This window comes from Carassius gibelio, chromosome A14, assembly GCF_023724105.1.
Source record: "Carassius gibelio isolate Cgi1373 ecotype wild population from Czech Republic chromosome A14, carGib1.2-hapl.c, whole genome shotgun sequence".
NCBI lineage: Eukaryota > Metazoa > Chordata > Actinopteri > Cypriniformes > Cyprinidae > Carassius > Carassius gibelio.
Genome location: NC_068384.1, coordinates 6899933 through 6914554, shown reverse-complemented (window position 1 = coordinate 6914554; position 14622 = coordinate 6899933). Strand labels below are relative to the sequence as shown.

Sequence of the window (14622 nt, the reverse complement as noted above, 5' to 3'; positions counted from 1 at the left end):
TGTGTGTTTACACAAAATTACAAATTACTGACTAATTTGTGTGTTTACTTGATTTTATGAAAAATGACTAGACAAGCCATTCAGTTTATCAGTTTCAGCTTGACATATGTCAACACACACACACGCACACACACACACAAAAGAGCATGCTTTAAAAAACATTACAGTGCTGGAGAAATGACTGGCCATTGAACAGATTTTGATGAAGATGATCATGATCCTAGGTTTGTGCTGGATGTAATCTAGTGATGTGTGTTTCAGATCCTGCTGTTAGACGAGGCAACAGCTGCTATTGACACCGAGACCGATCGCCTCATCCAGGACACCATTCGCACCTCGTTCAGTGGCTGCAGTACTCTAGTGATCGCCCATCGCCTCAACACTGTGCTCAACTGTGACCGCATCATGGTCCTGGACCAGGGACAGGTGGGTCTCCTTCTAATGATACTGTGACCCCAAAGACTGAAAACACTCCTATAGTGTCTTATCATTCTAAATAAATACATTGATTAACCGTAAGATTAAGCTTACATCTAATAGGATTAGAAAAAACCTTACAAAGGTAAAAATGTCCTTAGAAATTGATTTAAAGGGATAGTTCACCCAAAAATGAATCTACTCACCCTCAAGCCATCCTAGGTGTATGACATTCTACTTCTTTTAGACGAATACAATCAGAGTTATATTAATTAATATCCAGGCAAATCCATGCTTTATATTGGGAGTCGATGGTAGCCCAAAATTTGAAGTCCAAAAAATTGCACCCATCCATTATAAAAGAAGTCCACACAGCTCTAGGAGGATAATAAAGGTATTCTGAAGCGAAGATATGCATTTGTGTAAGAAAAATATCCATATTTACAACTTTATACACCTTAAGTACCAGCAAAAAACACACTTGTCTAGTTATCGATATATAGACATACTTCATCCTTTGACATTTTTGTCAGTATGGCTCACCCATATGCTTTAAGTTTCAGTGCATAGACAAAACAAAACAAAAACAAACATAAAACCAAGTGACATTTATAAGAAAAAGCTCAAGCATCCACAAAAAGACCCATGGATATAACATTCAAAATCAAGATATTTGAAGCCAAAGTCATTGTTCAGGTTCATAATTTAATGTCATAAGCAAACTCAAAGGTTGAGTCTGTAGAAATCTCACAGAGCACAGAGCATCAGATTAGATGTGAATGTGAAAACATAATTCTATAAATGCAGTGTACGGTATATACATAGAGAGAGCTGTCAAATTAACATTAACACATTTAATTAAAATGACATGCTAATGCATTTACTGGATGTGTTCTTTCTATATCTCAGACTCAGAGCAGTAAAATCATAAAGTCTCACTTGTTTAGAGATTGCACTTGGTTTGATATTCTGTAACAGTATGGACTGCATGTACACTAATATGTCAAAGTCATGCTGATGTGCCATCTTCTCATCTTTGAAATAGATTTTGGAGTTTGACACCCCTTCAAAGCTGCTGGCCAATGAAAACTCACATTTTCGTGGCATGATGCTGGCAGCAGAAGAAACACTTAGTCACACTGAAGAAGTAAGCACTCAACAGCACATCCAGAGATCCTGAGAAGATTGAAATCCTTGACGCTGCTCAAACTGAGATTGTCCGTTAGTTTGTTGTACTTTAACACAACGATCATATTGATATTAATACACAGAGAGATTCTGAGTTTATATAGTGGAAGATGTCAGGAAGAAGAGCTTTCCGATGGGAACGCTCCCATTGATGGCACTTTATTTGTGTTTGGTGGCTGAATTTTGCACACTGATAATCTATTTGTTTTAGCATTTATTTGCTTTGTAAAAGTATTCAAGATATGTATCGACCGTAAGGTAACCGACTGATTTGCCTTATTTGTATCAGAAGTTTTCAAACCAAAAAGATGATGTTCAGATCAGTCACAGATATCAATCATTCCTGAAATCAGCACATTTTGTGAATTATTTTTATTAGACTTATTTTGCATTATCTACTTGTGCTTTTGCTGTTATGTATACTGTGTAAGTTTTGTGCCTCTGCTGATATATATATGGCAGATATCTGTCAAAAGCATTGTGCAGATAGTGTTTTAGTGCCGAAAATATGCAATGTGAATGCTATGCAATAATTCAATTTTTTTTTTTTTTTACTTGCATTGATTGTCATTATGCTGCATGTGTTGAATATATCCTGGGAATCCAAAAAAGACTTTAATTTATGTTTAAAATCAAGGTAGTTTTAATGCACATGGAAAGGCTGGGACGAATTGAATGGTAAATATCTTATTCGTTCTTGAGGAGTGACTGTCCTGCTTCATATCAAGATTTCACTTTATGATCTCTTCAGAAATGGATGACTTGGTTGTTTTTATTTTCCAGGATGGAAAATGCACAGTGAAAATGTATGTACCTGAAACATGCAAGGCCTTTAAGGGTCTATTTATATTTTTGTATAACTATATATGGCACACTGTGCAGTATCTGTTTAGATGTTTATCTTGGATATTGGTTCAAAAGCTTAGAAACTGTTTGCTAATCATTAAGAGTTGCCTTGTTCTTTATGATTCAGAGATTATGGTTTTGGGGTTGTTTTACGAACACTTGTTTTATGATTGTTATAAAAAAAATGCTTTATTGAATAAAGATTATATTTATACATTTAACCAGGGGTGGTTCTAGGGTGAGTGGAGATCCGGCGCTTAGCCCAGAAAAATCCATGTATGTGACTTTTTATTTTAAGAAATCATAAAGATTTACCTTGTTTAAAATAGACAAAAACAATAAAAACAAAAACATATTTAAAACATTTTATTTAAAGTATTGAGGAAAATACATTTGCTTTTTGCAAACAAAAATTAAGAATTGCAAAACAAATGAAACAGCGCGAAAGCAATGATTTTGCAATACATAATTTCCATGGTCATATCTATTAATTTATTTGCAACACTGCTTTTATTTTGCGTGTCAGTGTAGTTTGAGCTTGCAATTTGTCTCTCTTTGTGGCACTGTTTTGACGTGGGGGCGGAGTCAATGGACGGGGGCGTGTACAACATGCCTCCATGGAAGTGACGTCATCGGCCCAAGACGCAGCTCACTGATCCAGGTCCTGTCATGATGAGCAGAGACTTTCGAGTGGATCGTTATTTTTATTCAGTGGCATTAAAACATTCATGTTTTCGTTTTATTTACTTTATTAACAAATGTATGTGCGTTAGCAGCGTTTGCTCAAGTTAAAGAAGTTGTTAACATGAACATCTGCTGTTTATTTCTCTCGATGTGCACACTTTAATAGCATTATGTGTATTGGGATCTCAAATCGAGTCAGGTCGGGAGTTCGTAGCGGGTTCGCGAATCATTTGAGTCAGTTCGGGAGTTCGGAGCGCGATCGCGAATCATTTGAGTCAATTTGGGGATCGCGAATCATTTGAATAAGTTCGGGAGTTTGTAGCGGGATCGCGAATCATTTGAGTCAGTTTGGGGATCGCAAATCATTTGAAGCAGTTCGGGAGTTCGTAGCGGGATCGCGAATCATTTGAGTCATCTGACTCTAGTTTGGGAGTTGGAGCGGGATCGCGAATCATTTGTGTCAGTTCGAGTTCGGGAGTTGGGATCGCGAATCATTTGAGTCAGTATGGGGATCGCAAATCATTTGAAGCAGTTCGGAAGTTCGTAGCGGGATCGCGAATCATTTGAGTCATCTGACTCTAGTTTAGGAGTTGGAGCGGGATCGCGAATCATTTGAGTCATCTGACTCTAGTTAAGGAGTTGGAGCGGGATCGCGAATCATTTGAAGCAGTTCGGGAGTTCGTAGCGGGATCGCGAATCATTTGAGTCATCTGACTCTAGTTTGGAAGTTGGAGCGGGATCGCGAATCATTTGAGTCAGTTCGGGAGTTCGTAGCGGTTTTGCGAATCATTTGAGTCAAATTCAAGATATGGACCCTTTATGCCAAAAGGTTTCTTTCTTGTCATTATAGAACCTTTTTAGCATAAAAGGTTCTTTGGAGTTGAGTAAAGAACCCTATGGTTCTATATAGAACCCCAATGATCCCTTTCTTCTAACAGTTTGTTGTCAGATTTAACTGTTTTGTGTTTGTGTGTGTCTAGTTCAGGTAAACCATAGTATTTTATTTATTAAATTTTCTGACCTTGTGGAAACCGTTTATAAATCATATTAAGTCATGGTTTTTTTAATGTAAAAATACAAACAATCAGTCAATACATTAAGGGGATAGAATATACAGTTTGCACAGTAAAAATCATTGTTTATTAAAAGTCACCATAAAACATGGAAACCCAGTGTGTGTGTGTGTGTGTTAATATCTTTTGTCAATTTTCATGTCATTTCAAATTATGCATTATTTTTAGAATGTCAAATTATTAATCGTGAATAATCACATCCAAAGTTTTAGTTTACATGATATAGGTGTGTTTACTATGTATATGTTTTATGTATGTACATGCATATTTCGTTTTTTTTTTTTTTTTTTTTTTTTTTTTGTTGACAAACGTTATATGAACATTATTTACTAATAGTAAATTACTATGAATAATTATTGATGAGTCCATAGCACTCACTTAGGACTTGTCTTCCTAAATATTAAACACGAAAAGCATTTTTAATTGGCCTAATTTGATAATTCGTCAAAAACACAAGACAAAACAAATTAACCACAACGACGCTGTGAGAAAGTAAGACCCATCAAAGGATCTCCATTTGTTGTACTGGAGGGACTTTTATGTTGTCTCGTGTTTACCCATCATTCTCGCCGGAGCGGAAGCAGCGGTGAAGCGGCGGAGCTCTAGCCGCAGAAGGAGCGCTCAGAGTCGGCCACACACCGGCTGACATGCCGCGGGGATTATGGCTGCCTTCGGCGTTCTGAGCTACGAACACAGGCCTCTCAAACGGCCCAGACTCGGACCTCCGGATGTTTATCCACAGGACCCGAAGCAAAAAGAGGTTAGACGACTTTATAATTTCCTCTGTAACGACATTTAATATTTAAATAGCGATTTAAAGCGTGTTTTGAGACAAGGCCCTGCTTTCAGCTAACGGCCAATAACAATGAAACCAACGGCTCGCTTAGATTACCATAAAAAAAAAAACATCATTTAAGTCTCAAATGATTTCGGTCTTCATCTTTGGTTGCTGTTACAGATGGTTAGAGAAATAAAAAAAGGTAATTTCATTAGTTTAACTCCACTTTAAAATCTATTTATCGAGCTTTTTATTTAAAGCCGCTTTCTTCATCGCTCCAGTGTCATTAAAGAGGCCCTCATTAAATCTCCAACCGTTAATATCATTACTTTACGTATTGCAAGAAAGCAATAAAGCAGTTAAATGCAAAAATAACGTTATTTGAGATGTAAACACTCCTAATAGCCTGTTTACTGCTGTGTTTGTTGACAACTTCTATTGAATCTATGTTTATCATGGATGCGTTTTAAAACCTAACAATCTGTCTATTTAGGCATCATCTGGGTTTCTTTAGCTTTTTTTTACATTGATGATGATCTATGCATGCCAAAAATAAAGGTTCATATGATGCCTACAATGCCTGTCAAGCTAGATACAGTCTCAGTTGTCAGCCAATGAAAGAAAAACAAAAAAAAAATGCATATTAAAGTAGATCTGAATATCTCTTTCATTATGTGGAGTGCATCATAATTTTATAATTTTGTCTTGTTATTTATTCGCATGTGACGTCTTATAATTGAATCTGCAGGTTTTGTTCTGGCTGATTGCAAGTATTTGTCTTCTTGATGCATTTTGGAAACTCGTTAAAGTGATTGTCGTTTCTCTGGTTTTGAAATGAAATGAAAACGAGATATGCATGCATGCATGAGTTATTTAGTAACCGAAACTATGTCTCTCTTGGTTAGGATGAGTTGACGGCATTGAACGTTAAGCAAGGATTTAACAACCAGCCGGCTGTTTCAGGCGATGAGCATGGCAGTGCTAAAAATGTTAATTTCAACCCATCAAAGGTAAGATGATCAGTTTGTTTGCATGCATGTGTTTTATCAGTCAAATCCTCACTCTTTACAGATTGTCGGAAACACAGAGCTTTGTCTGTTTTTGTCGGATATCTGTGGACGAATGGACGCTTGTCCCCAAAACTGTAAAGTGTTTATATGTAATAATCACCCTCAGATTAAAAAAAAACTTCCATAGTATCCCACATCATCAAGTCAACAAATGCCAAAGAGAACAAGAGCAATGGATCAAAACTAAAATTGCATGCAATTGACATTACTGTGGGTAAAATCATTTACATACACAGCTGTGGGAATTTTTTCAGAGACCACTTGAAAGTTCTCAGTTTCTCTGGAATTATAATTATGTGTTTGAGAAACACATTCTTTGTTTTATTTCTGATGACGACTAAAGACATTATAAATACAAATGTTTGTCATTTAGAGCATGAAATAACAAAAAGATACCATGTTTATGTACATTTTTAGACAACACTATACTCATGTTTTTACTTCAGAAGAGTTAAGAAATCAGTATGTACTGGAATAACCCTGATTTTCAATCGAAACAAATGAAAAACAAGTTATTTTGACCAATTATAATTTTCTGAAAAAGTTAAAACACAAACAGCGTCCTGTTTAAAACCAACAACCAACCTTGAAATTGAGACATTCTCTTACATATTTGCTTGTGAAGACAAATAACCACAATAAGATTAGACAACAATGGAAAAGAATACAAAAATAGAATAATATAAATGACTAAGCAGTGAATGAATTAATAAAACAAGTATACAAATGGTTTAAATCGGCTGATTATTGTAAGTGTCATATGATTATATGGAACAATAAAGTGAGTAAATGTGAATGAATGGATTACTGTATATAAAAGAAACACAAGGTCTCAATATCAAATGAATATCCACCGTGCTGAATTAACTTCTCTTCTAATAAATTAATTACTCTTCAAACACTTGAAGGCAAAATCAACCATGTATCCACTTTTGTTGTTTTTAAATTGCTCTTTTATTCCGTTTCAACTTGTTACTCACCATGAGAATAGCCAAGGAAGCTGGCATGGCGTTAAAACATTAACCACCCAAACCTCATTTGTTTACTCTGTTACCTTCTGCTTTTCAGATCAGCTCAAACTTCAGCAGCATCATTGCGGAGAAGTTACGCTGCAACACTTTTCCAGACACTGGCAAGAGAAAGCCGCAGGTCAATCAGAAGGACAACTTCTGGCTCGTCACAGCGCGCTCGCAGAGCTCCATTAATAACTGGTTCACAGACTTAGCCGGCACCAAACCCTTGACTCAGCTCGCTAAAAAGGTTTGCTTTTGCAATGCTGCGGTTTAGAAACTCTGAACAGAGCGCTTGTGTAGATCCAGTACATAACACAAGCCTTTACTGACAGTCAAATGGTTTGTAATTTTAAAAGGTTAGTTCACTTCCAGAATAAAAGCCTGAGATGTTTGTCTTTCTGTCCTCAGTCGCAAAGATATTAAGGTTTTTGAGGAAAACATTCCATTTTTTTCTCTCCATATAATGGATTTCCAATGGGAGGAAGGTCCAAAATGCAGCTTCAAAAGGGCTCTACACGATCCCAGCCGAGGAATAAGACTCTTATCTAACAAAATCTAACATCCCCTTTGAATTATCTGCATTCAGAGAAGTTTTGAGACCGTGAGCTTCAAAGTTTTTGACTGTGTACATGGATCCTTTTTGTATTTTACATAAAAAGTCCCGAAATGTACGCAACATTATCTCATGATGTAAATAGCTTTTCCTATGTGAATAACTACATTTTGACAAAAAATGTCAGAAAGAACTTTATAAATTCAAGAGGACCGTTTATATACTTTTTAACCACAAATGCACATCATGCACTAGATTGGCTTCATGCATTACGTAATCATGCTGGAAAGGTCACAGAAGTACAAGACCCAGTGTTTACAAAGTGAATGTGCAAAGAAAGTCAAATGTCCTTTATAAAAAAAAAACGATGTTGGATGATTTTGACGTGATTATGTGATGTGGAGCTAGTGCAAGATGTGCATTTGTCGTTTAAAAAGTGTATATATATATATATATATATATATATATATATATATATATATATATATATATATATATATATATATATATATATATATATATATATATATTTTTTTTTTATAGAAACAAGCAATGGTTTTGTTAAATAAGTGTTATTCCTTGGCTGGGATCGTGTAGAGCACATTTGAAGCTGCACTGAAACTGTACCTTCAACCCATTGGTCCCCATTGAAGTCCATTATATGGAGAAAAATCCTGGAATGTTTAACTCCAAAACCTTAATATCTTTGCGACTGAAGACCGAGAGACACGAATATGCCCGATGACATGGGATTGAGTAAATGATCAGGATTTTTTCTGGAAGTGATCTAATTTTTTAGCTTTTGCTTTAGTGTCATTGCTGTATGTGTGTACTAGGTTCCCATCTTCAGCAAGAAAGAGGAAGTGTTTGGCTATCTTGCCAAGTACTGTGTGCCGGTGATGCGATCCGCTTGGATGATTAAAATGACGTGTGCGTATCACGCTGCTATAACTGAAACCAAGGTGAAGAAGAGGCACGTCATTGACCCCTGCATAGGTTAGTGTGGTTATTGTGCATCGCTCTATATATCGAGCATGCAACACTGTCCTTGTTTAATCTGGGAATGAAGATCAAATGTCCCAATGCCTCACTGGCTTTATCTGGCTTCTGCAGAATGGACTCAGATCATAACGAAGTACCTGTGGGAGCAGCTGCAGAAGGTGGCAGAGTTTTACAGACAGTGTCCCAGCCAGGGCTGTGGGTCGCCTCTTCCTGCTCCTCCTGCTGAGGTGGAGACCGCCATGAAACAGTGGGAGTACAACGAGAAGCTGGCCATGTTCATGTTTCAGGTGCGTGCTGTGCTGCTGTCAGTTTGCAAGGGAATGCAACTAGATACGTGGAATTATGTCCCACAAAGATGACGTTTTTAAAGGGATAGTTCACCCAAAAATTAACATTTTCATTGCAAACCCATAACTTGGTGTAATTTTGGAACACAAATGAAGATATTATTTTTATGCATTCATTAAAAGTCACCTTTCCTTTTATATATACACCACCATGTAAAAGTTTGAGGTTGGTAAGATCTGTTTGGTAAGGCTGCATTTATTTGATAAAAAATATTATTATAATTTAAAATAACTGTTTACTATACACAGATGTATTTTCAGCATCATTCCTCCAGTCTTCAGTGTCACATGATCTTCAGAAATCATTATAATCTGATTATTTACTGCTCAAAACACATTTATTTATGGAAACTGTGATACGTTTTTTCTGGATTCTTTGAAAAGACGCAAATCTTTTAAAACATTATAAATGTCTTCACTGTTGCTTTTGATAAATTTAATGCATCCTTGCCAAATGCAATGATTTCTTAAAAAAAAAAAGACACATTTTATTTTATATATTAGTGCTGGAACGATCCCAAATTTAAATGATCACCTGTCACAATGCATTAAAGAGCATCACATTTGTGTCCCTGGAGCACAAAAGCAGTCTTAAGTCTCGGGGGTATATTTGTAGCAATAGCTAAAAATACATTGTATGGGTCAAAATAGATTTTTCTTTTATGCCAAAAATAATTTGGATATTAAGAGCATGTTCCATGGATACATTTAGTAAATTTCCGTAAGCATTAACACATAAACACTACCGTAAATATATAAAAACTGAATTTTTGATTAGCGATATGCATTAAGAACTTAATTTGGACAACTTTAAAGGCGATTTTCTCAATATTTCCAGATTTTCAAATAGTTGTATCTCTAATAGTTGTATAGTTGTAAATATTGTGCGATCCTAATAAACCATACATCAATGGAAAGCTTATCTACTTAGCTTTTAGGTGATATATGACACTGATTAATTGACACTGGTTGTATAGTCCAGGGTCACATATGTCATACTGTCCACTGTTGCATTTATAATTCTTGAGCAGAAGAGGAGTGTTTTTGTTGTATGAGTTGATGGGTTGGTTGTTCATGTGTGACAGGACGGCATGTTAGACAGACACGAGTTCCTCACCTGGGTGCTGGAGTGTTTCGAGAAGATCAGACCTGGAGAAGACGAGCTTCTGCGCTTCCTGCTGCCGCTCCTGTTACAGGTGTGTTAACACAGCACATCTGCACATCCACTGTCCCTTTCAGCTTCCATTCATTACAAATGACAACTACATTTAGACATTTCAAAAAAATGTTTTTTGGAGTGATCGTTTAGTATCAATAGTATGCAATTATATTAATATCTTGATTTATATATATATATATATATATTTTTTTTTTTTATTTTATTTTTTTTTTTATTATTATTTTATCTATTTATTGTTTTTTTTGTGTGTGTTTTTGTTTTTTAAGTTATTTTAGTACTTACAAATTTGAATTAGTATTATATGTATGATAGTTTTAAATGTGTTTATTTTAGCAGAGGTCAAATTATTGATTTTGTTAATTTTCTTTTTTTTTCTGGTAAAAGCAATACATGAAAAAAAAAAAAATCCCAAATATAAAATATCACGAATGTGTATTTACAGTAAAATCCAATTTTTTGTAGAGCAGGGTCAAAATGACAATTTTCACCAGATTCAGAGGCAAATCACAGGAGGGTAAAAATGATTTGATACGGATGGCAGCAGAGATTGGTCAAAATCTGACTTCAGCAATCGTTGTTGTATTATGTGCCAGTGATGCCCATTCAAAAAGCAATTTTTTTTATTTTTTCTCCAAAGTTTGCATGTCTGTGACTCCAGAAGTAAATTCTGGAGTAAAGCCCTTTTCTTTTATCAACTTAATTTTTTAAGGCCCTCTGTGGTTCCTTTCCAGCGATGTTGGAGTCTCTGGCTTCAGGAGTAAATTGTACACCTCTTCAGTGGCAAAAAAAAAAAAAAGAAACGTTTCACTTTGCATGCACCTGATGTGCTTTTCTTTTAAAGAGGAATGTCTACTTTGGAGAACAGAGATGCATTTAGTTTCGCCTCTATCAAAACATGTGCATTTGACATACTTGTGCCAAGTTTGCCATAAATATTAATTTTCCAAATTTCAAAAGTAGTATGTCCACTATGTTGAATTTGATACATTTTCAGTAGCTGAAAACTAAATGTGCTCACATTTTAACCTGGTTTTACCCAAACAAAGATAAAGATTTCTGCAGATTTGCCTCCCAAAATCAGCACCTAAAAGCCTGAGATGGTGGTTATCCGAAAACAGTGTGCTTATTCTGACCCAGTCTTTATTTATTTTAGTACTCGGGAGAGTTTGTGCAGTCGGCGTATTTATCGAGACGGCTGGCGTATTTCTGCACACGCCGACTAAATCTGCTGCTGAGCGATGGCAGTCTCGGACCAGGTCCAGGCGGACACCCTTCACACGGCATTTCGGCACAGCAAGGGAACGCTCTGCCCCCCACCCCGACCTCCCAGCCTGCAGGGGGCAACCCGCCCCAAACGCCCTTCACAGACTTCTACATCTGCCCCCAGCACAGACCCGTGGTGTTTGGACTCAGCTGCATGCTGCAGGTTCTGCCACAGATCTGTGCTGTGTTTCTCTGATCCCTGACATTGAGTTTCTCTTGACACTGTGTTCGTTCTGTTTGTAGAGTATCGTGTTGTGTTGTCCCAGTGCTCTGGTCTGGCACTACTCTCTGACCGACAGCCGAAATAAGACCGGCTCGCCATTAGACCTCTTGGCGATCGCGCCGTCTAATCTTCCCATGCCTGGGGGCAACAGCAGCTTTAACCAGCAGGTTCGACTTTACTGGATTCCACACTGGCTTTTCATCTAATCAGAGCAATGAATCTAAAGCAATGCGATGCTTCTCAGGTGCGTGTCAAAGTGAGGGAGATTGAAGAGCAGATCAAAGAGAGAGGACAGGCCGTGGAGTTTCGCTGGTCTTTCGATAAGTGTCAGGAGACGACCGCAGGTGGGCATGAAGGAGCTCTTCAGCATCGCTCTGGACTTATTCTGTCCTGGGTAAGACTGTATGATATGTGATTATAGGTTTCACCATCAGCCGGGTTCTGCATACGCTGGAGGTTTTGGATAACCACAGCTTTGAGAAGTCTGACTTCAGCAATTCCCTGGATTCGCTGTATAACCGCATCTTCGGCTCGGGACAGAGCAAAGACGGACACGAGGTAAAGACAACACGACAGTGTTTTTATTTTCGCTATCATGGAATTTTAGAAGATCAGACACTTTTAGAATGTTACAAAAAAATTCAAATACATCAATGGGTCCTGAAAAAGACTTGCAGTTTGATTATAATCAGAAATGGTTCTTGAACATCAAATCGGCATATTAAAATGATTTCTGAAGGATCATGTGACACTCAAGACTGGAGTAATGATGATGAAAATACAGCTGTGCATCACAGGAATAAATTACAGTTTAACGTATGACCACAAAACCAGTCATAAGGGTCAATTTTGCTAAATATAGATGTATACATAGCTGAATAAATAATCTTTCCATTGATACATGGTTTGTTAGGATCTGACAATATTTGGCCGAGATACAACTATTTAAAAAATCTGGAATCTAATGCTGCAAAAAAATCTAAATATTGAGAAAATCACCTTAGTGAAGTTATTCAATTCAAGTTTATTTGTATAGCGCTTTTTACAAAATAAATCGTTACAAAGCAACTTTACAGAAAATTATGTTTCTACAATATTTAGTAGTAGCTAGTAGTTTGTGCACATTTGACAGGATTTTAGAAAAAATAATAATAATAATACAAGACGTAGTCAGCTAGACGATGAACTATCAATATTATTAAGTTATTATATGATTCAGTCACACATTTAGCAATAATTGTTAGTTCTGTTTGTTGATTCAAGGTTAGCATCATCTGGGGTCCTCTGAGGGTCAGCATCATCTCTTCTCAGGTGTTCTGGATCCAGACTGGAGCTTGTGTAAATCCTAGTTACCACGGGATTTAAATCCCGTGGCGAAACATAGAAACAAAATACAGACATCATTAGCATAGCTGCTGATCCAACAAAGTAAAATTAGTTTAACCCAAGCTAATGAATAAAAATGCAACTTTGAACAGATGCAACTACACTCACAATTAAAAAGAAACATTATTCGAATGCTTGGCGAAAGAGATGTGTTTTTAATCTAGATTTAAACAGAGAGAGTGTGTCTGAACCCCGAACATTATCAGGAAGGCTATTCCAGAGTTTGGGAGCCAAATGTGAGAAAGCTCTACCTCCTTTAGAGGACTTCGCTATCCTAGGAACTACCAAAAGTCCAGTGTTTTGTGACCTTAGGTTGCGGATGGGTTGTAACGTGGTAGAAGGCTAGTTACGTACGCTGGAGCTAAACCATTTAGGGCCTTATAGGTAAGTAATGATAATTTGTAACTGATACGGAACTTAATAAGTAGCCAGTGCAGAGACTGTAAAATTGGGGTAATATGATCATATTTTCTTGACCTCATAAGGACTCTAGCTGCTGCATTTTGGAAGACCTGTAGCTTGTTTATTGAAGAAGCAGGACAACCACCTAGAAGTGCATTACAATAGTCCAGTCTAGAGGTCATGAATGCATGAACTAGCTTTTCTGCATCAGAAACAGATAACATGTTTCGTAGCTTGGCAATGTTTCTAAGATGGAAGAATGCAGTTTTTGTAACATTGGAAATATGATTTTCAAAATGGCAATGTTTCTAAGATGGAAGAATGCAGTTTTTGTAACATTGGAAATATGATTTTCAAAAGACAAATTGCTGTCTAATATAACGCCCAGATTTCTGACTGTAGAGGAAGTAACAGTACATCCGTCTAGTTGCAAAATGTAATCTACAAGATTCTGTGTAGTGTTTTTTGGTCCAATAATTAATATCTCTGTCTTATCCGAATTTAATTGGAGAAAATTGTGTGTCATCCAATCTTTTACATTTTTAACACACTCTGTTAGCTTAGATAATTGGGAAGTTTCATCTGGTCTCGTTGAGATATATAGCTGAGTATCATCAGCATAACAGTGGAAGCTAATTCCGTATTTTCTAATAATATTACCAAGGGGCAACATATATATTGAAAATAGAAGGGGACCTAGGACGGATCCTTGTGGCACTCCATATTTTACTGATGATAAATGAGATGACTCCCCATTTAAATAAACAAAATGGTAGCGATCGGACAGGTAGGATCTAAACCATCTTAGAGCCTGCCCTTGAATACCTGTATAGTTTTGTAATCGATCTATGAGTATGTCATGATCTATGGTGTCGAACGCAGCACTAAGATCAAGTAAGACTAGAAATGAGATGCAGCCTTGGTCTGACGCAAGGAGCAGGTCATTTGTAATTTTAACAAGTGCAGTTTCTGTGCTATGGTGGGGCCTAAAACCTGACTGAAATTCTTCATACATATCATTTTTATGCAGGAAGGTGCTCAATTGAGCAGACACAACTTTCTCTAAAATTTTAGACAAAAATGGAAGATTTGAAATAGGCCTATAATTTGCCAGTACACTAGGATCTAGTTTTGGTTTCTTAATAAGAGGCTTGATAACCGCCAGCTTGAATGGTTTTGGGACGTGTCCTAAAGTTA

General features: G+C 36.7%; 2 protein-coding genes across 4 annotated transcripts in view; both read left to right on the top strand.

Moving 5' to 3' along the window:
- The window catches only part of LOC128027370 (ATP-binding cassette sub-family C member 5), a 33942-nt gene extending 31270 nt beyond the window's left edge, over positions 1-2672 (top strand). The window contains exons 28-29 of the mRNA XM_052614930.1: positions 262-426; positions 1463-2672. Coding sequence (XP_052470890.1) covers positions 262-426; positions 1463-1597 — 300 coding nt within the window. The 3' untranslated portion in view covers positions 1598-2672. The remainder of the gene's footprint in view (positions 1-261; positions 427-1462) is intronic.
- Positions 2673-4699: 2027 nt separating this feature from the next.
- The window catches only part of LOC128027368 (mediator of RNA polymerase II transcription subunit 12), a 37916-nt gene continuing 27993 nt past the window's right edge, over positions 4700-14622 (top strand). The window contains exons 1-10 of one of the 3 annotated variants that reach the window (XM_052614926.1): positions 4700-4968; positions 5892-5996; positions 7125-7316; positions 8459-8618; positions 8736-8911; positions 10057-10167; positions 11305-11577; positions 11658-11804; positions 11882-11981; positions 12059-12195. In XM_052614926.1, coding sequence (XP_052470886.1) covers positions 4870-4968; positions 5892-5996; positions 7125-7316; positions 8459-8618; positions 8736-8911; positions 10057-10167; positions 11305-11577; positions 11658-11804; positions 11882-11981; positions 12059-12195 — 1500 coding nt within the window. In that variant the 5' untranslated portion in view covers positions 4700-4869. The remainder of the gene's footprint in view (positions 4969-5891; positions 5997-7124; positions 7317-8458; positions 8619-8735; positions 8912-10056; positions 10168-11304; positions 11578-11657; positions 11805-11881; positions 11982-12058; positions 12196-14622) is intronic. The other 2 variants (XM_052614927.1, XM_052614928.1) reach the window with 2 other exon arrangements.